The 22749-nt window shown below is 39.5% G+C and overlaps 1 protein-coding gene across 1 annotated transcript in view; it reads left to right on the top strand.

Annotated features, from left to right (window-relative positions):
- The window catches only part of LOC114047005 (golgin subfamily A member 1-like), a 56243-nt gene extending 33954 nt beyond the window's left edge, over positions 1 to 22289 (top strand). The window contains exons 16-22 of the mRNA XM_027867648.1: positions 813 to 915; positions 2593 to 2762; positions 15113 to 15271; positions 15920 to 15979; positions 16609 to 16779; positions 18903 to 18989; positions 19860 to 22289. Coding sequence (XP_027723449.1) covers positions 813 to 915; positions 2593 to 2762; positions 15113 to 15271; positions 15920 to 15979; positions 16609 to 16779; positions 18903 to 18989; positions 19860 to 19940 — 831 coding nt within the window. The 3' untranslated portion in view covers positions 19941 to 22289. The remainder of the gene's footprint in view (positions 1 to 812; positions 916 to 2592; positions 2763 to 15112; positions 15272 to 15919; positions 15980 to 16608; positions 16780 to 18902; positions 18990 to 19859) is intronic.
- The last annotated feature ends 460 nt before the right edge of the window (positions 22290 to 22749 follow it).

The raw sequence follows: 22749 nt of genomic DNA, 5'->3' as shown, positions 1-22749 counted from the left end.
AGAAGGTCACAAAAATGCTATAACCTACTTATCTAATTTATTCACCAAAGGAGATTATACTTCAGTGAACATTATTGCAGTATCCTACAAGAACTAAGACTTTGTAGGTTCCACTACTTCCATTCATTGATGCAGTTCAGCCCCTCCTAGTAGATGGTTTCATGGAATGCTGTTGCCCAAAAAATTCATTACCATCTAATAGCCAAGGCCTGTTCTTGATTGAAGCCTTTCCAGTATATTAGGAGTTACCCTAAGTTATTCTGTACTTGCATCGCTTTCAAGAACATAGAATCACCACCATGCCTTGATGAGGCATTGAAGGGAATGCTTCATTTGGGGTCAATACTCATATTACTGCCCAACGATCACCATGTCATTTCCACATATGGCCTGTGCTCTTATTGGAGGGTTCCTTATCAGAGGGTTGATTGTCTTATAAATATTACCACACCCAGTTGCCTGTTGATTTCTGAATTATTGAGCCTTTGAGAAATGGATTCCTGCAGACTAATGCCCTGAAATTCAAGCTAGGATTATTAGTGTCTTAGTTTGAGTACCTGTTTATAGCCACTTTTTAGACAGGGCCCTGCTGAGAGATTTGGCCAGATTTTCTCTGTTGGCCAGAGTGACAGTGAAAAATAATTTCCACAGAACCATGGTTGAAAGAGGAATGGTTCATCGGGTTTTCAGGAACGAACTTATCACTGAAGTTTCTGAGGATATTTTGGGATAGTAACAGTGGTAAATTGTAGAGTGGTGGTTCAGTGTAGGAGTAACTACTGTTGACACATGTTGGTTTTTTCTTCACCAAGGTTGCTGACCTAACAACATTAATAAAGGAGAAGGAACAGTTTCTCAATGAGAAAACCGAAGCTCTTCTCCAAAAAGAAGAAGAAATTGACCAGCTGAAGAAAGGTTGGACCAACCAGCTCTATCCTTTATGCCTGATCAGTGCTCTTCTAAGCGATTGTTCTTTTGTTAGGACAACATTGAAATACAGATCTGTACAAAGTGCTTAGGCCCAGGTTCCTTCCTTCTGGAGGCCTAAATTCAATTAGGAAATAATTCCTAAAATTGCTCTGGATAAATACTATAGTTAATATCTCAGTCTGTGTCCTGAAAGTAGGAAGGGACCAAAACCTGCATTTCTCAAATTATATTGGAGCCTCTGGCATTCCATGAGATGTGAATAGAGATTTTGTGGTAAAATAGAATACAATAGACATTTAACAGAGCATCTAGAAAGACCATATAGAGTATTGTGCTATGCACTGGCTTTTAGGCAGAGCTGAAGTTTATCTATGATATGATTCCTGTCCTCCTGGAGCTGCTAGCCCAGTAGGAGTTTTAAGTCACCAGCGCAGAATCTATAATAAACAGTTATACATGATAAATGCTTTAGTGGTTGCAAAACTAAATATAGTGTGAATTCTGAAGAAATATGTTGTTATTGACAGAAAAATCAGGCAATGCCTTCCCGAGGCATTGGTATCTGATTTGAACTTTTAAAGGTGTATGAACTCAGTAGCAAAAAAGGGAAGGGGAAGAAAGGCAGTCTTAGCATAAGGAGCAGTATGAACAGAAGTAGAGTCAGAAGAATGCAGGCATCAGTGAGTCTTCTGCTATGGCTAGAGTATTGAGTGTGGGTCACATGAAATAATGCTAGACAGGTGGAGAGGCACCAGACATTGACCAAGCGACCTTGGGTGCTGGGCAGAAGAGTTTGGAACTTCAGTAACAGCAATATTTCTTTCTTAGTTAAATTAAAAAGCATTTCTTAAATGCTACCTCATATGCAAGATACTAGGGATAGAAAGAATTTTAACAGTTCACAGATTCTGGCTTAAAGAGGTTTATATTCTGCAGTGAGGAAATAATGTGTATGTGTAATATAAGATAGAATGACATTAGAGACAGGAGGGATCCAAAGTTCTTTGTAGAGAAAGAAAATAATTTTAGTGAAGGGTATCAAGTAAAGCTTTAGAAAATGAACTGAGCCTAAGAGGAAAAGGAAAATTCTGAATGGACAACCAGTCATGGGGAACTGGCCAAACAAATACACAGAGATGATGGGGCTAGTAGTACAGTGTAGGGGAACCACTTCGGGAGGTTATTATGAAAGTATAGATGGATGGTAATGAGGGCCTGGACTAAGGTGGTAGCTCTGGGAATGGCGAAAAAGGGAACAGATACAAAAGACATTGGTGAGGTAGAAGGGTCTAGAACTGCCTCCTAGGTTTTGAGCTTGGGTGCTAGGGAGGAAAGCAATGCCATCAACAGAAATACTAGGTACGAAGTTGTTTATCAAAAATACTTGCTTCATGCAGCAAATTTTTCCATATAAAAATAGATACAGGTTTCGCGCATTTTGCTTCAGGATTGCCCCCACTCTTTTATCCACAGGATATTCTATAATTCAGACCCATGTTGCCTAGAATAGGTGGTTTTTTCCTTATATAGCAAACCTAAAAACATTCTGTGGACAAATGAGTCTGGGAAGTACAGTGCCAGAAAATTACTACTGGGTCTGTTTTCAGCATTTTAAAGAGAAATAAAAGGAATCATGTGGTGCCTCCATGTGTTCTGGCCCAGGGCATGACATTGTCCTGCTTCAGCTGCACCAGTTGCAGAGTGACATGGAAGCTTGCAGGTGTAAAAAAGCCAAAAGAGAAGAATCCACAGGGAAAGAGTTGAATGTGTTGAGGCTGCAGATAGAAGAAGAAGAGGAGGAGGAAACTCTTGAAGCGCGGAGTGAGCCGAATGTGAGTATACTGGCCACTGCTTTAAATACGTGTTCCCACTCAGCAAAGAGGATTGAGATTTGTGGATATGTGAACTATATTGTGAATTTTTATTTTATTCATCTCTGTATTATCTATTTAAGTTTGAAAATTAGTAATATATGTACAAAACATTATGATAATGTTTTGTTGATGCTTTTTGTTATTTAAAACATAGTCGCTTTCCCAATAAAATCCCTCCTTGCCACGGAACTCTCCCTTATAACAAAGAGAAACAGGTAAAACCAACCTATCTGGTGATTATGTTTGACAGCATTTTCAGCATTCTACATCTGTAGTCCATTGTCTTTCTATTGAGAAAAGAGGTAAGTATTCTCACCAGTCGTCTGCAACTAAGACTGGCTGTTGTATGCAAGCTGATTCTGATGTCTTTTTGGGTCATTTTCATTTAGATTGTTGTAATCATGTCTTTTGTATTCTCTTGGCCTTCATTTTGCATCACTTCATACAAGTGAGACATTATAGTATTCGGTCTATGGAAGGTGTATTGACTTATACTGTCGTGTATATTTTGTTGGAGATCAATAAAAATAAAAATAACACTTGGTGCACTGACAGATTTATAGACCCTTTGCAGTAGCTCCCTGGCACTTCCAAGTTTTCTTAGCTAATAGGTTGGATACCTCTGATATGGTCCATTTACCTCATTTTACAGAAAGGGAAACTGAGTCCTCTTAACCTAAGTTGAAACAACTAGTCAACAGACCACATGTGCTCTTTCCACTATACTGAGATACCCTATGCAGCTAGGGACAAAGCTGAGAATGATGCAGTGACCCAGTGGAGGGGGCATTTTACCTACCTGCCACAAACATGGAATTGACTCAGTATTCTCTTGCTAATGTGCAGACTATAGAGGAATCAGAGGAGCAAAAAAAAGCATGCATGTGACCAAGAGAATGGGAGGAAGAACAGGAGCCTTCAGAATCCCAAAAGTAATTTCATAAAAGACTGGGCTTCTCCCTTTAATTGGAGTCTGTCTATTCCACACACATTCATTAGTCATCTGCTCTGTCCTTGAGTAGACCCTTGCATAAGATAGGGCAGTCATGGAGAGATTTGATTATCTCCTTTCCTGAACACATTTGGACCTGGGATGGGGTTGGGGGTGGAGACATAGGTTAGTGGAGAGCCCTGGACTATGAGTCCAGAGACCTTAGAATTAGTCCAAGAGTGTCATCATCTCACTCTAACTTTGGGCAAGATCTTTTACCTCCCTGGGCCTCAGTTTCCTCATCTGTAAAATGAGGGAATTAGGCTATATGGTCCCTTTCAGCTCCAAAATGCTACTTTTCATTTGTTTATTCTAAATGAATAGTTTCAGTGGCTTGAGGAATAAAATTAATGCAGTTCTCTTTATTGAATTCTTATGAAAATACTCTGTGAGAATGACTACACTTTCCTCTTGGGGTGGTGGTGGAGGGATTAAAACAAAAGCAGTGGTAGAATTCTGGTCCATGCACACGCTATAAGTGGAAGATGAGGCTGGTCCTAGTGGGAAGAGGAAGGCAGAAATTTCTGGTGTGCATGCTTTGTCGGGGTAGGAGAGCAAGGAGAGCTGAAGAAAGGTGGACCTCTGTGAATCATGATTAAAAGAAGTATGCTTTCCCTCAAATCTTGACTAAATCCCCGTAGTCTCTAGAAGGGAATGAGCTAAGAGACCCTAGCATTGGAGACAAGGCTTGGTGATAGTGGCCCCAAACGATCTGGCAAGTAACCCCGTCCACTGCCATCAACTAATAGACGCTTCTACCCGCTAGAACCATTACGACACCTTAGATTCCTAGTACAAATCCTAAAACACGTTTTTTGATAACAACAAATAGAAAAACAAAGGATTCAGGATCATGCTTTTAGGAAATCTGGAGAGCATGAAGGCTTCCAGTAACCTGCATAGAATGCACAGTTGTTTTTTTTTTTACCATATTCAAGTAACTGTTATCTATGCTTAAGGGTCAGGTTTGTTTACTTTCTAGAAGAGATGGTGCAGGGTTCACATAACACCTCTGCCTTCCTGGAAATGAGGAGATTATTCTTTCCAAAACTGGAAAAATGACTTCATTGTAAAAACAAAAAGATCTGGAGGGAGCAAGGGGAAATTCTGACCTATACCTCAGTAGGTTAGAGAATGAAAACAGTGACAGGAAAATAGAAAGATCCATATATATGAGATTCTTCCCAAAGAGAGAGCACCTGCCCCTTTTACAAAGAAGAGTGAAGTAGATTCAAAGTTACCATCCGGTGAGATCCTCTGAAGATAAGAGAAAGAAGAGATGAACCTAGAGGCAGCTATAGATAGAAATAGAGATCTATCATGGACATGGTGGAGAACCTCGCGAACCTTGTAGAAACCTGATGACCGCCAGCCACCTCGGATGATTTGTGTCTACACAGATGATATTGCCCTAAGGACGCTGTAAAGCATTGTTATTAAGTGTTGACCAGGAAAGCAAATGTCATAGGAGCACGGGTATTGCTTTTTATCACTCTGCTGGTCAAAGGTGAGATCTTTTGAAGAAAAAGGCAAATTTGAGAGATGAACAGTTGGATAAGTCTGCAATTTCTGAGAATGGAGTTTGGATTTTGGACCATTAAAAGAAATTTGAGTAATGGCTTCAAATATGGAGATTACAGGTATACCTAAGAAAGACTGGCATAAATTTTTTGGCTTAGTCTTTCAAAACTAAAAAGTAAAGGAGTGAAAAAACTACCTCAGTATAGCTACTCACTAGAGATCAGAGAGATAAGCATCTTCCATATAAAAAGGATGCTGTATCTAATGAGGCTGAGAAATTCACAGGAGACAAAATCTCCTGAGCAAGCAGTAAAACTCATTGCTTCAGATGTTTATATACAAATGCACGCAGTAAAGAGATCCTAATGTAGGGAGGTAAAATTTACTTCATAGCTATCACTGACACTGGGTGTGATGAGAATTCCGTGACTGGAATATACTTCTGGAAAGTGTTTTCTTATAAAGAAAAAAAAATAGGTAGAAGCAGAGGGAGGAGATATAGCCTTGTATGTTAAGCTAAGCTCATGTGAAGAAATCTAGGAAATAGAGAGGAAATGTATAGTATAGGTAAAGATTAATGGTGGTAAAACCAAACATGACATTGTCATTAATGTACACTAAAGATCACCTGGACAGGAACAAGTGGATAGTAGAGTTTAATAAACCACAAACCTGGTATGGTTATTTATGATAGTGATGGGGGACTTAATTATTTGGACATAAGGTATTACATTAGAGCTAGAACAGAGAGAATACAGAAGCTATCTTGTTCAACTGCCTCGTTTTACAAGTGAGAGAACTAAGACCTATGGAGTTTATGACTTATTAAAGTTTACTCAATAAATATCCAAAGCAGAATTTGAACCCAAGTCCTCTGACTCCAGATCCAGTGCTCTTACACTATACCATAGTACCTCCATCTCTTGGAACTTTTGTCAGCCAAAGATAGAGCAACTTGTACTTTTTTCTTGTCTTAATGGTAAGTACAACTTCAAGAGGTACAGGAATCAATGAGAACTGGGTCTGACCCTTACCAATAAAGAGAATTTGGGTGAAAATGAGACAGCTTTGGTGGAAATGACCCCTCGTCCTTTGAATTTCTGACAGAGTATGGGGAAAGAAAATGAGAATGAAAAAAAGGAGCTGTCAAAAGAAGCCTAGGGGCATCTAGGGTGGCACAGTAGATAGAGCATCAGCCCTGGATTCAGGAGGACCTAAGATCTGGCCTCAGACACATAACACTCACTAGCTGTGTGACCCTGGGCAAGTCACTTAAACCCAATTACCTCACACACACCCCTCACACCCCCCCAAAAAGAAGCCTATGTAGATGCACAGATTAACAGCTTAAATTTTTCTTAAAGATACATAAAGGATGAAATCAAGGGAATTAAAGATCAGAGTGATCTGAGACTGACGAGGAAAAGTAATAGCAATAATGAGTGTTTTTTTTGTTTTTATTGAAGTAGGGATAGGACCACTGCATTGGATATATAGGATAATGATGACTGGTGATAGAAAAGGCAAAAGTTCCTCAGCTTATTTTGCTTCAGTTTTCTCTACCAAGGAAAGTGATATATGTAGTGGAATAGACAGAATTAAATTGACTAATACCCAAGATCAATAAGGAGAGTATTGGGCCAAGATGAATTGCATCTAAGGTTCTGAAAAAACTGGTGGATGTGATAGATGGGTCACTGCCAGTGATCTGTGAATGATTGTGGAGAACAGGAGAGGTGCTACAGGACTGGAAAAAGGCAAATGGTAGACCAGTTTTTTAGAAGACAAAAATAGAGTCTGCAAATTATAGACTTAAAGTTTAACTTTGATTCCTGAGAATAAAATCTGTAAAATGTAAGAAAGATAGTGACCATCTAGAAAAGGAAGCAGTGTTCACAAAGAGCCAGTCTGGTTTTATCAAGGGCAGGTCATGCCCCAAGAACCATTCCCCATTAGGCAAAATGGGTAAAGAATATGAAGGGTGTTCAAAAGAAGAAAGGTAGGGGCAGCTAGGTGGCACAGTGGGCAGAGCTCCGACCTTGGAGTCAGGAGGACCTGAGTTCAAATCCGGCCTCAGACACATAACACTTACTAGCTGTGTGACCCTGGGCAAGTCACTTAACCCCATTGCCTAACCAAAAAAAAAAAAACAAAAAAACAAAAAAAAACAGAAGAAGAAAGGTGAACTCTCAACTATGTGTAAAAAATGTTCTAAATCACTATTAATAAGAAATGCTGTCAGAGATGATAAAAGGTGGAGATAGTTGATATCACAGCATCTCTTACAACTGACTCCTGCTTTCCACTCACACAGCTACCACCTTAAAGATGCCATCACTTTTTGCCTAAATTATTATAATAGCCTCTTAATTGGCTTTCCTGTTTAAAATCTTACACTACTCTAGTCCGTCTTATGTACTGCTACTGAAGTAATTTCCGTTAAACCCAGATCTAACCATATGCATTTTACCAAGTCAACTCCAGTCCTGTTGTCTCTAGGATAAAATACAAAACCCCACTGTTTAGCTTTTAAAGCCCCACCCAGCCTGGCTCCAAGTTATCATTCCAGCCTCTTTGGATATTACTACCCTTTCTAGCCACTCTGCATTCCATCCTGAGTGCCCTTTTTTTAGGTCCTCGAACACACAATACTCTTGTCTCTGTTCCTTTACACAGGCCATCCCACTTAACACACTTTTTTCTATTTCTGCCTAGTTTTTCCTGGTTCTCCCAACCACTAGTGCCCTCCCTTCCAAACTACTTTATATTTGACTTTTTTGTATATTTTGTATTTATATTTGACTTTTTGGTAACATATTTGTATTTATTAACTTTATATTTACTCTATGTATGTTTTTATGTGTATTTGTCTTTCCCGTTAGAACATTGGCTCCTTGCTATTTACGTCTATCCTGATAAGAGAGGGGCAGGGGAAGAGGTAGTAATATTACTTACATGTAAATTATGTAATTCTTTACGAAAATTTTTTTTATCTTCTGCCTTAATACTTGTCCTTTTTAAAAAAAAAATTTTTCAGAGCTGTAATGGCTTCCAAGGATCCTTTCCCTCTCTGCCCTCCAACATAGATGTGAATGAAAGCTTTTTTATAGTCTCTTCAAGAGTTTGATTCCAGTACTTGGGGGAGAGGAGGAACTTTGCCTGTACACAGACTTAAGACCAGTTCTAATAAAGGTGTATGTGTTAAAAGAAAAAAATAGCATAGACTCTTTGTGGGTAGGGATTGTTTTATTCTTTGTACTTGTCTCCCCAATACCTAGCACATAGTAGCACTTAATAAATAGTGATTAATTGGAGAGACTGTGGGAATATAGACACACTAATACTCTGCTGGTAGAGCTGTGGATTAGTTTAGCTGCTCTGAAAAACAATTAGGAATTACCGTGGAAAAGTTACCTGTTCATACTCTCTGACTCAGTGATCTAACTCCTGGGCATAGACCCCAAGGAGGTTAGACAGAAAGGAAGTGCCTACATTGAGTAAACTTTTTATAGGACCTCTTTATATCATAGCAAAAAAAAAAAAGCAAGTGGAATGGGTCATCATAGATTGGGAAATGGCTGAATGTTATTATGGGTACAATAATATGATGGAATATGATTGTACCATAAACAACAGACAAATAGGAGAAATTCATAGAAATATGGGAAGACTTGTAAGAAGTGATGCTGAACTCAAAAGAAAGCAGAAACAGGAGCAATATAAAGTGACTGCAGTAATGTAAATGAAAACAAGAAAAAACGGCTGAAATCAGATTAATTCTAATGGTCAATACAGATCCCAGGGAGTAGATAAGGAAATTTCTTCTTTCTTGTAACAGAGTGGAAGACTAAGGCAGAATTTTGGTTTGTGGTGTCAGATGCAGTTGCTTTTTTTTATTGGTTTTTGCTCCTTTTTCTTTGTTGCAGGAGAGAGGATAATGGACTCTGGCGGGGGGTAGGGGTGGGGGTGGGTTGGGTTGGTGCGTATCAGAAGTTGACTATGATGTGGGAAAAAATAGTTGTTAATAAAAATGAGTCAGCCAGACTAACCTTATTTTCTTTTTTACAGGGTAACTAGACTGATAGGTCAGAGGAATACTAAAGTTTGACTTTGGGCAAGTCACTCAAACCCTCTGAGCTCCATTTTCCTCATCTATAAAATGACGATCTTGGGTTTGAAGATTTCTAAAATGCATTCTAATTTTGAATCCGTAATCCAATGAGTAGTTATTAATAGTTTGATATCATCTTGAAAGGTCTCCAGTGGAATGCCCAGGAGATTGGAATATTCTTTAACATTTTTATCAGTGACTTGAATAAGGGCAGATTTGGCATGCTTCCCAAGATTGCCAGTGACAAGAAATGGGAAGAGAGAGCTAACTGGGTGATAGAATCAGTATCCTAAAAGATCTCAAGCTAGAATCTTGAGACAAATATCATAAAGTGACACTGATTAATAGGGATAAAGGTAAAATCTTAAAGACAGAAAAGCTAATGTGATCTTAAGCCACATTAAGAGAGGCATAGTATTGAGACTTAGATGTCAGGCTTTCTGTACTCTGTCCTGATTTGATCATATTTGGAGTGTTGTTTTCAATTCTGGGCCTACGTTTTATGAAGGATATGCTGGAGAGCTTCCAGAGGAGGGTGATGGGCTTCAGGATCATGCCATTTGAGGATTGGTTGATTGAACTAGTGATATTTAGCCTGGAAAAGAGAAGGCTTAGGAAGGACAAATTAGCATATTTCAAGTATTTGAAGGGCTATTATATTAAAAAGGGAATAGACTTATTCTACTTGACTTGCAAAACAAAAAACTGGAAGCAAAGGGTGGTTGTTGCAAAGAGGCAAATCTAGTTTTATTCGGAGGAAAAAATTCTTAACAGCGCTAGTCATAAGTAAAATGGGCTGCCTTTGGCTGTAGTAAGATTCCTGCACATTGGCAATCTTCACATCAAGGGTAGATGACCCAGTGTCAGGTTTCTTTTTAAAGGTGATATTTTTGAGATATAGGTTGGTCTAATGAAGTAGATAGGTCTATTTCAAATCTGAGATTCTGTGAAATTCATACCTGTGTTTACACACTTTGCTATCAAATAATTATGGCTTGATACTTCAAGTATAAGCATTAAATATCTATTTTGTGTCAAGCTCTGTACCAAAGTCCTTGCCCTCAAGGAGCCTACATTCTATTAGTAAATAAAGTATGTTCACAGCACAGGAAATACGGATGAATACAAAATAAGTACCCAGTGATTAGTGGGTGGGGAAGACTATACTAGGAGAACAGGAAAGGCCTTTTGAAGGAAGTGTAAGTACTTAAGTTGAGAGTTGTGAATGTATCAGTGTGGCTGCTCCCTTCATTGAGGCAGATCCTGTCCCAGCATACCTCATCCTCATTATTGTTCACATACTTTCCGTAAATCTTTCATAAAGCATCCATCCATTGCTAGAAGACTTGATCTAGTTCTCATAATATTTCATAGATACTCTTGCATCAGTCAGGCTATCCATCAGTTCTCCCTTACTTTTGCTGCATGATCAGCCTACCTCCTTTTTCTGTGTCTGTAGGACATGTGTGCTCAGTGCTGTCACTTCATTTCATTTGTTCCATGGATTTCACCATTAGCAATACCTTATAGTCTGCTTACACTCCACCATGCTGGTCCTTTTCTCCCACTGGTGAGTTCCTTTTTGGGATGAGCCCAGACTGACCATACTTCATTCCCTCCTGGATGGTACCTTCACTCACTCTTTTCACTTCTCTTTCAGTTCTCTTTTATGTATTACCTTCCCCTCTAGAATGTAAGCTCTTTGAGCACAGGAATTGTCTTTTTGCTTGTATTTATAACCCCCACACATGGCACAATGCCTGACATGTAGCAGGCCCTTAATGAATGCTTGTTGCTTCACACTTTTCCCCACCCCTTTTCATTTTATTTTGGGTTAGCTACCATGTTGATTTTTCAGAGATGATGATGTTCCATAATTTGTAACTATAGCATAAACAGGAGAGTGCTAGTGTTAAAAAGATAGGTTTCTGTATCCAAGAGTAGGTTGGGATCATAGAAAACACTGCATAATTTCACAGTTGAGACCCATGGCCCTTCATAGGAGATTGTCCTATCAGTTTATACATGAAAAATTTCGAATATGAGGTCTCTCACCTCTAGAATCAGCACTCATGCTTCAGACAGAACTGACATTGCCTAATACCATTTTAGGAACCTTGAGGGTAGGCATCCCTGTCAAATAGTATTACATCCATTTCCTGTGGCAAGCAAATTCCTCCTTCCTTATCAAATAAATCTCTGTGATTCAGAGTTACTGACTACCGAGGCAAAAAGCTTCTTCCCTGCCACCACTACATGATATCTAGTCTCTGTTGTTAGCCCTGCTTACCTGTCCCCTCCTGTTCTTCCACTTTGTCCTATGAAGAACTCCAAATTTATAATTAACAAACTTCTCTTTATCTTAGACCTCATCTTCTCATACTCATTCCATTATTTTTTACTCACAGTAACCTGATGTCCTCCAGAAGACTGTCCCTCACCACTCTCCCCAGTATTGACCCAGTATGCACTTTCTGTCATAACCCCCAAAACATAACTGCCATTTCCAGACCTCCTTTCTATTTCCGTCCTTTAGCATCCTTCCTCCCTTTGAAATCTACATATATCACCTTATCTAGTCCAGGTTGTAGATATCTACATGGTGCACAGTCATATGTTCCACACCAACCCTTGTATTTATGCTTGGAGATTTCATTAGATGTGTTAATATGTTCCTTGCTGCCCTCCCATCTCCAGTTACCTAGGTTCCTATGACCTACACTTTGACCTCAGCTACATGTGGGGAGGGTCACACCCTTGATCTCAACATTCCTTCTAAGTGTTCTACCCTCATGATCAAATGAGATAATATCTATAAAGTGTTTTGCAAACTTTAAAGTGCTATGGAAATGTGAGCTATTACTGTGATTCAGAACTCTGAAATTCTTGTCTGACCAGAACCCCCTCTCCTTCCATCTTTCTACACCTATTGTTTATCTTCACCTAAATTCTAGTAACTCCACCCATCCCTCCTTAGTATATTACCCTGACTCCGCCCTTATTTTGCCCTGTTCATAGTCTTAACCCAATATTTTACCACTTCAGCTATGTATCTCCTTGCTCATGATTCTCTTTCCCATTTGCCATAAACCCATCTCTGCATTATCCCCACCATCCATCTGAACTCTCAAAAGTGTATTGCTGAATAGCGTGGAGAGTCACAACCAATTTGTTACCTAATTTCAGCCCCTCTCTTGACTGCTAGCTACACAGCAATCCTTTTATTATAGTCCTACTTGACTTTCATGCTTTCCACCGTGGCTGTTCCAAATCTCTTCTTTCCTCAATTCTTCTCTCTCTTCTTCCAGCACAGGACCTCACCTCTTACTTTACTGGGAATATAGATGCTGTTAATCACAAATTCTTGCCTCCCTTAGTCTACATATTAAAGCCCCTCAACATCATCATCTGTTCTCTCCTCCTTTGCTTTAATCTTACAGTTGTGCCCTTGGGGCAGCTAGATGGCGCAGTGGATAGAGCACCAGCCTTGGATTCAGGAGGACCTGGATTCAAATCCAGCCTCAGACACAACACTTACTAGCTGTGTGACCCTGGGCAAGTCACTTAACCCCCATTGCCCAACCCTAAAAATAAAAAAAGAAATACAGTTGTACCCTTGATCCCATAGCTTTGTAAATCCTCTGAGAGCTTGTCCTTTTAATCTTTCTTCTCCCTCGTTCATTTCTCTGAGCTTTAATTTCTCCTTTCCTGCTGCCTACATACATGTCTAAATATACCCTATAATTTGAAAAATCATTTGACTCTCCATATTCTCAAGCTACCATCCTATATCTCTCCTCCCTTTCAGAGCCAAACAATACTTGCCCTCCACCCATTTCTTAATCCTACGTAGTCTGTTTTTCTGTTTTACCAACCAACCAAAACCACTTTTTACAAAGTGGCCAACAAACTCTTAAATACTCCCTATGAAGGCCTTTTCTTCTTACTCATCCTTGATTTCTTAACATCATTTGACATGATTGACTACTCCTTCCTCCTGGATACTTCTCTTCCCTAGGCTTTCAGGATACTACTTTCACCTGGTTCTTAGTCTCCATTGTTGGATCATCATCCACACCCATGTGTGGGTCTGCCCCAGGGTTCTGTCTTCAGCTGCCTTCTCTTGCTGCAGAATATCTCTTAGTCATCTCATCAGCTCTGCTGGATTCAATCACCACCTCTCTAGTGCTGCAGATCTATATATCTAGCCCATCTCTGGAGCCCCAGTTTTGCATCACAGACAGCTTATTAACCTCTCTATCTGGACATCCCATGGACATCTCCAAATCTGTCTAAAACAGAGATCATTGTCTTCCCCCTTACCTCAAATGTTGGGTTTTCCAAACTTCTCTATATCTGTTGAAGGCATCACCATCTTTCCAGATCCCCAGGTTCATAATTATATTTCCCTTGTCCCTTCACCCCCAATAATGTTGTGTCTTTTCTGTTCTGTCTCCTTAACATCCTTAGTGATTATTCCTTTTTTACCACTTATAAGATCCCAGTTTAGGTCTTCATTACCTCTTACTTCCAGCTTTCAGTCTTTTCCTTCTTCAGTCTATCCTTCACACAGTCCAGAATAGTTTTCCTAAAGTATAAGTCTAGCCACATCATTTCCCTGATAAGTAACTCTAGTGGCCTCCTCCTGTCTCCTCAATAATAGACTACAAACAATACAAATTCCCATCTTGGCAGTTAAGACCTTTCACAAAGCCTGGCTCCAGACTTATTCATTTAGACTTCTGTTACTTCTCATCTGTACCGATGTGTTCCAACCAAACTGAGCTATTTGTTATCCCTGCACATGGCAGTCCATCTCCCTCCTTGGTGCTTTTGCACAGTCTGTGCCCATTTCTAGAATGTGCTGTCTCCTCGGGCCTGCTTGTTAGAACCCCTGTCTTCCTTCAAGGCTCAGGTCATAGGCTACCTCCTATAGGAAGTCTTTCTTTGCTATCTCCCCTTCTTTTCCTCAGATTATCCTATATAAACTCAACTGTTTATGTGTTGTATCCTCCCCCAATAAAATGTAAGTTCCTTGAGGGCAGGGATTGTTTTCATTTTGTCTTTATATCCCCATTATCCAATCCAGTGCCTTTTGCATAATAGGTCCTTAATTAATAATTGTTGGTTTGATTTGTAAGCTACTAGATGACTTTGTTGAATTGAAGTAGATAACATGCAGTTGGATAGCAGCCCATTAAATCTATCACTGCTGATGGCTTGAAGAAGCATTTGAAATGGACAGTGACCTGGGCTCAGGGTTAAGTAGGAAGAAGATAGAAAGCTAGATCACCTTTGGGAACTTTAGCAGTGCTATCAGATAAGTACTATTAAAAAACATTAGTCAGATTAACATTACCCTGATGTAAACTGTTATATCTTTGGGAATGTTTATTGGGTTGTGTTTGGCATGCCTACTTACTTTGTGTCTGGGCTATAAAAAATTGCCCATTTAGATTCTTTTTTTGTCTGAAATAAACACCAACTCTGTGTCTTTGCACAAAGAATTGGGATTTATTTCTAACTGGCATTCCACAGTGTATTGGATCAAGTAACAATCCGAGCAGATATCCTATATCTGGGGGAAAAAATTCCATAGTTTATTTTTGTACCTTTTATACCTATGAATAAGCTCAAGACTAATAGCAAAAGAGGTTCTGAGATGTACTTTCTCCACCCTGACAGGTAATTGTTTTTGGAGAAACAGCAAAGGAATTGAGTGATGATTTATACCCACTCTCAAGTGATGAAAGAACATTGAATGGAGAAGTGGATTGTGTTGATATGGTACAGCTACAAAAAGAAAACCGAGACTTGGAGCAGCAGATCGTAGAGAAAAACAAGGTAACGAGGGACCCTTCTCACGATACCAGCCTCCACAAATCATTCAACCAGTCATCATTAAGTGCCAATTGTGAGCCGGGTATTTTACCAATCACTAAGGATATAACTATAAAAGTGAGACCGTTCATGCCCTCAAGGAGCTCACATTCTATCATGGACAGCAATATGTCTATGTTTGTATGTTCAAAATACATACAAAGTTAATTACAAGGTAATTTAGGGGGTGGAGGCAGAGCAAGGCACTAGAAACTAGGGGAATCAGGAAAAACTCCGTGTAGAAAGGAGCACTTGAGCTGAGCTTTACAGCAAGCAGAGGATCCTGGAAGATGGTGGTGAGAAGCATCCTGTAGACACGGCCGGATGCGTAAGACAGAAGGTCATGTGTGAGGAACAAAAGAAGGCCAGAATACAGAGTGTGTGGTGGGGAACATTGTGTAATGAGCCTGAAAAGAGAGGATTCTAAATGCAAAATTGAGAGTTTTTATTTTATCCTAGATGTAATTGGGAGCTTGTTGAGGAGGAGAGTGGCATGGTCAGATCTGTGCTTTAGGATAATCCCTTTGACAGTTCTGTGAATTGGAGAGGGAGAAGACGAGGCTGGGTGACCTCAGAGGTCTAATCTCTGATGCCATGACATTTGTTCCACAGACTATAAAGCAGCTGCAGCAGAGGATGTTGGAACTCAAGAAGACCCTCCAGAAGGAGCTGGTGAGTGACCGTCCAGATGAACTTTCATGACATGGCTGCTTGCGGGGCGGGGGCAGGAGGGATAGACCAACGTGTGAATATTTCTTTTCTGGTGCTTTTTTCCTCCTTAGCCACAACAATCCCATACCTAGACCTTGCCTGTGTACCACACTTTCTGTCAGCCATGTTTGCTTCAGAAGGAGTCTTCTCCTTCTCCAAGAGGCCATAGCTCCCCTAAAAGGAGCACAGCTTAATGGAGTAAACCCTGGATTTGAAGTCAGAGGACCTAGGTTTGAATCCCAGTTTTGACCCCTTAACTACTTGTGTGGCTTTGAGCTAATCACTTACTTCCTTTTTGGGGGTCCTCAGTTTCCTCTTCTGTAAAATGATAGAGTTAGATCCAGTGATCTCTAAGGTATTTTTCAGCTCTAAATCTTATGATATCTTAAGGATCAACTTTCAGTTTGGTCTAACTACTTACTTGCCATGTTTGCAAGTAGGGAGAAGGCATGGGAGAAGGGCTTAAAACTTGGATTATTTCCATGCTGTCTGAGAAATGTTAAGACATCTGACCTACTTTTCTTATGAAGGAAGATGGTAGCATATTTCAGTGTTTTTCTCCTTTTTTTTTTTCTTTTCTTCTCTTCCAGAAAATTCGGCCTGAAAATGATATCTTTGAAGTTCGGGAGAAACCCAATCCTGAAGTGCCTACCGCTTCAACAACTGTCACCAATAACTCAGACTTAAATGATTCTCGAGAGATAAATTTTGAATACCTCAAGCATGTGGTTTTAAAATTCATGTCCTGTCGGGAATCAGAGGTAAAAACACTGGTTTCAGTTTGCCCTAGATTTTTATTCCTATATGAGTTTTCACATTGAGGTCCCCATGCCATCCTATTTCTCTCTGTCCCTTTCCCAAACTTAGGTTTAATAGCTGAATTACAACTTAGGCAATGATTTATAGCAGCATTTAACATGTTTTCTAAATTTAAGTTCAGCTTTTCTTTTCTCATTAATAGTTACAGTAAAATTAAATTTACAAAGTCATTTTGCCACTGCAGTTCTGTGAGTTGGATAGTACTAGTATCATGCCTATTTCATAGCTGAGGAAATTAAGGCTTTGAGAGTTGCGATGTTCTTATCTCTGCTCACACAACCAGTTACCTGGTTCTTCTAACTGCAAGTTCAGCTCTTTGACTGCTCCATTAGCTCTAGCTGCCTGTGAACTAAAGCTCTAAGAACAGTGAGCTTAGACTCTTAAGGTCCCAGGCAAGCAACTGCTTTGCCACTGATGAGTTGGGTGGCCTTGGTTAAATCACTTCACATCATTTTTTGTTTTGTTTTGGGTTTGGATTTTTGTTTCTTATTACTTTTTAGTGAGGTGATCAGGGTTAAGTGACTTGCCCAAGGTCACACAGCGAGTAAGTTTTTGAGGCTGAATTTGAACTCAGGTCCTTCTGACTCCAAGGCCAGAGCTCTATTCACTGTGCCACCTAGCTGCCCCTACTTCACATCTTTTTTGAACTTTAGTTTCCTCAGTTGTAAATGGGATAAGCACATAATACACATATACATACATGCATGCATACATTTCAGTCCATATTGGACTAAATATAGCGTAATAGTTTTTCCCATATCTAGTTTATAGAACACCCTAGCATAGCCTATAAATAAATCCTAATAAGAGAACAACAATGAAAGGGACAGATATTAAGGTAATGATGATAAAATGAAATAAAACATCTTTTTTTTCTGTTTTGAAAGAAATGTTTCTTAAAATTTCACAGGAAAAATATTTCAGTGAAATTTTGTGCATTTTATTTCACTATATCCCTATTTTTTTTCTTTCAATGAGATCTTATTTTAGGGGTCTGACTTTATTTAAAGGTGTCCTGTATTCAGGCCAATACATTAATAGCTAATAATAATCATGATGATAGCTAGCATTTGTATAGCACGTACTATGTGCCAGGCACTGTGCTAAGTACTTTACAATCACTGTCTCATTTGATCCTCACAACAACCCTGGGAGGTAGGTTCTATTTTTATCCCTATTTTAGAGATGAGGAAACTGAGGCAGACAGGTAAAGTAACTTGCCCAGGGTCATGAAGCCAGTGTCTGAAACCTGACTAGAACTCAGGTCTTCCTGACTCCAGGCCCAGCGCTCTATCCACTGTACCACCCAGCTTGTCTTACACAGTACCATTCACAGTAATACCTATCTCATGAGATTTTTATGAAGATCAAAAAAGATATTCGTAAAAATGCTTTGTAACTTACAAGAGCTATATAAATGTTAGCTGTTATTGTTAATGGTAGTAATAATTACTTTCATTATTACTATTATGATACCTACACTGACATTTTCCTGTCTGTACATTATCGTGTTATGGATGTGTTCCTGGGGTGACAAAGACTATTTGGTAGTGCCTGTGCTCTTACAGATGCTGGACTGGAAGGGAAACAGAGGCCTAGTGATGGACTGAGAGGCTCATCCCCAAAAAGTCACCCACCAGAGAATAAATCTTTTTTGGCCACAACAGTCCAGGAAGACCATTTGCTTTGATGTGGAGGGGAAATCAACACTGATGAAAGAACAGAATACCCAAAGTAGCATTCGTTTAGTAAACATAACGGCCATTCATTGCTATTGATAGAAAAGACTGGAAGGGTTTAAAAAAAAAAAAACCTTTTAAGTTTTTGCTGACTTGGAATATCTCAAATTTTGACCACAAATTGGTTCATAGTAATCTCATCAAGCTATAGGCTAGAAATAAAGGGGTGTTCCCACTTCAGCCATTGCCCTATGGCAGTCCTCCTAAGCTGAGGGGACATAGCGGAATATATAGGCAGCTCCTGCACTGCATCTGCCTCCCGCCCCCTGGTCCTGCCAGTGTGCTGGGCATTCTCCTTGGAGTAAGCAATGTCTCTTCTGTTTCAGGCTTTTCATCTCATTAAAGCCGTGTCTGTGCTACTGAATTTTTCACAAGAGGAAGAAAACATGCTCAAAGAGACCTTGGAGTATAAGGTAGATCTTTCTGTTGTTCCTCAGAGCAGTGAGAGAGAAGCAAGTCTTAGATGAGAACAGGGGTAAAAATGAACCCTCTGGAGTCTTAAGGAGCCAGTGAGAGGTGCTAATATGTATCTGTTTAAAGGTTGAATCTGGAAGAGTAAAAGTAACAAGCACTTAGAGATCATTTGAGTGGTGACCCCCTCCCTGATAGTGAAGCTTATCTTTTATATCCTCCGATTCCTTTCTAATTTGATCAGTGTTATAATCATACAGGCTCACCAGAAGAGACTTCAAGTCATCTAGTTCAGCCTTATTTGATGCTGGAATCTTCTGCTTAAATTCCTGCAATAATAGGGAACTTAAGTATGAAAGCAGCTTTCAGTGTTGAGTCAGTCTGATTTTTTGAACAGTCTTTCTTCTCAAAATGTGCTTATGTGTAATTCTCAGATAATGAAGTAAGGTCTTGTTCTGAGTTATTTCCCCAGACTTATAAGCATTATGCATTATCCAGACTTAGAAATGCTAAGGCAGTTCTTTAAGGGACTTGTTACCTAGACCCTCAAACAACATAGTTATGGTGAGAGAAGCCTTGAACTCAGTTCAAGTCTCAACCTGTTGCTTCAGTGTAGGCTGAAGTATCCGATCTCTAAAGATTCATTCCTTCAAGCCATCCAGTTCTCTGCAGATAAAATTCAGTCATCTTAAAGTTTAACCTTTTGCCCTGCTTAGCAGCAAGAGGCATGTGCAGACCAAAGGAACCAGTGACAAGTTGCTGTAGTTGTTTTCTTCTCTACAGAGGATGGATGACCTTTGTGAACTATTCTGTCCTTTTTCCCATGGACTTTATTATCCTAATCATTTGTTGCTCTTTTGTTTAAATGATAGATGTCGTGGTTTGGGTCCAAGCCATCTCCCAGAGGTAGCATTCGGCCATCCATCTCGAATCCTAGGGTGCCATGGTCTTAAAAGAAACCTGAGAATGGAAATTCCATGTGTAGCCACTTTTTCTATGAAAAGAACACAGCACACCAGTCTGGGTGGGTTTTTTAATCACTGTAATTGCAGTATTTTGTACAAGCTTTGAAACATTGTTTACAAGACAAATAATGGTTAGAGCTTCCTTCATTGCAAACTAACAGGCCAATTTCAGAGATTGGGCCAGTTTTGAAAGGACAGGGTTGCTTTCCATGGGCTTTTGTGGGTGGGATGACAAGTAGCTTAATGGGAAACTCCTCTTTCATATAGTGCTGCTATAAATCCCCACTTTGGGCCCCAGAAGGTTTGCATGTGGATTTCTCTAACCCCTAGTGCTAGCACTTAAGAGTTGTAATTATTAGTATCTATCCAGAGGGCTAAATGTCAGTGGACAGCTACTGCTCCGAGGGGTTAAAGTGACTGACATTAATGGTACAGGACAACCTGATTCCTCCAAGTTGCATCTTGCTGATTTTCTCGGAACCCCCATGTGGACTCATATGTTTTGTAAAGACGTTCCTAGGCATTTCCCTTCTAGTGGTTTGGATCCCAGGGAGGAGAAAATACTACAATGTCCTTAATCCCTCCCACCAGTTCCTGAAGCTAGGTATGTCCTGACTTCAGAATGTGTCAGAAGATATGATTTATGCCTTGGGGGCTGATATTAGTCAGCGAGGAATATGCAACTTTCTGGAGGGATCACGTTTTACTTTTCTTAAAGAAAAAATATTAAAAAAAGGTTAATACAGTACTGAATATACTCAGTTGCCTTTTTAAACTAGTATATGTCTTGTACAGGTTGCTGGTAAACCATTTTAAAGCATACTTTTTAAAGCCAAATTTGCTTGTAAACATTTCTTCCGTCTTGCAGTCAGTTTACCAGTGTTCTTAGAGAAAAATCAGAGAGGTAAAAGGAAATGCCTTCCATCCTAGATTCTCTGTCTTTCCCCCTTCAATTCCATAGCACTCTTGGACAATCTCCTGAGAAATCAGTATCAGTATCTTTGTAGCAGAAACCTGGATTTACTCCCAATTCTATGCACAATTGAGACTGAGCAAACTTTGATCTGGTAAGGATAAAATATGTTGCCCCTTCTACCCTCAGGCCACAAGCCCAGTTAGAGATGGAGAACTGCAGCACACCCTCGATTGCCTTGTATGTAAAAACACTAAGCCTCCACTATGTATAAATACACTACAGATTGTATGTAACATATATAGGATTTGCAAAGCTGGCTACCTTGAAATGCTCTGGCTGTGATTGCTAGGGACCATTCTATTTACCAGCTATTTCTAAGGAAAAATCAACATGTATTCAGCATAGTAGGATCTTAAAATGCATTTGAAAAGATCATTTCAAAACAGTTTGTAGCTTGCTCAAGACTTCTTCCTGGTTAACCACTGACTTAAGAACCAGTTGCAGGATCATATATATGTGAATGTTTCCCAAGCTCTGTTTTCACCAAATGGTTATTTCTTCTTGCCAAGTAACAAGGGAGGGAGATGTTTTCCCAGCAAGATAAAGATTTATATTGCTTTGCCTAAGTTCTTCAAGAATGTACAGCAGTGCCTGGTATTCCCAAAGAGGGGGACAGCATCACTCTCCCCACAGCTCAGTGTCCATATTCAAGCCTATCCCAGCTGCCTCTCATTCAAGGGGAGGTTTTAAAAGGCTGATAAATTCTTGCCAGGTCTGTGAGCTGAAATATTATTTCCATTTATAACATGACATGTTTAAAAGCGTTTTTATTTTTTCTGAACAAGAGGCACTCCTACACAGAACTAAGTTTCTTTTACTTCTAATACATTCAGCATATGTTCAGCAGATTTGCCCAGGGGAAAGGGAAAGGAACTACTAAGATGAGGTTATGATGGGCAAGTCTGAGCAGCTACATACTCAGTTCAAACAAACACACCCTAGACTGGAGTTACACAGGCCCTACTCCTTCCTGCCTGAGTCATCTGACATCTCTCTCCCTTGGTGCAGGTTAATTATATAATTTTGGGAAGCTACCACCTAGGTCTCTGGGTACTTAAAGTATTTTACTGATTAAGTATATTACTGAACTGATTAAGGATTCCTTGCATGTTGATTTTTAACTTACGAGCAAGAGTGGTGTAAATATATACTGAGAGATTGACTGGACACACTTTGACATGTATAAACAACACAAAAAACCCTACTATGGTAATACATACAGTCCATATGTATAATCCTTTATCTGAGCATTGGCTCTGGGTCTTTCCCTTCATGTTGTAAACATTCATTGTATTATGTAAAACTGTTGAATTCATTTGTGGTGCAATAATATTTTTTTGGATTAAAGCTCCTAAATCTAGGCTGTGGTGGATTTTTGATTTGTTTACAATTAATAGGTTTTCAGGTGAGCTATTTATTAGCTATGTGACCTTGGACAAGTCATTTGACTTTCTTTGGAGCTTGTTCCTTCTCAAATGAGAGTTAGTCTGTGGCCGTCCCTTCCTGCTCTAAAAGTTCTGATGTCACCTGGTAAAGATAAATATTGGTGAAATGCTAAGTCCAAATCCTGATTCTGCTACTTTCCCCAAAGTTCCTTTTCCTCTCTGAGCCTCATCTGTTACCTCATCTGTATTTAAAAATAAAAAGTGGAGGGGTAGGGCTGGCCTTATTAGGTCTCTTAAGTTGCTCCAACTTCTCTATGCATCTGACTTCTTAGAAAGGAAAGGCAACAATATCATGTATTGTTCATACATGATAACCGAAGGGTTCATGGTTTTTAAGCACAGCTCGTTTTTATTATTATTTTTTTTTTTTTGGCAA

This window comes from Vombatus ursinus, unplaced genomic scaffold (assembly GCF_900497805.2).
Source record: "Vombatus ursinus unplaced genomic scaffold, bare-nosed wombat genome assembly UNPS02014786.1, whole genome shotgun sequence".
In the NCBI taxonomy this organism is placed as follows: domain Eukaryota; kingdom Metazoa; phylum Chordata; class Mammalia; order Diprotodontia; family Vombatidae; genus Vombatus; species Vombatus ursinus.
This window is presented reverse-complemented; position numbering and strand designations above follow the sequence as displayed.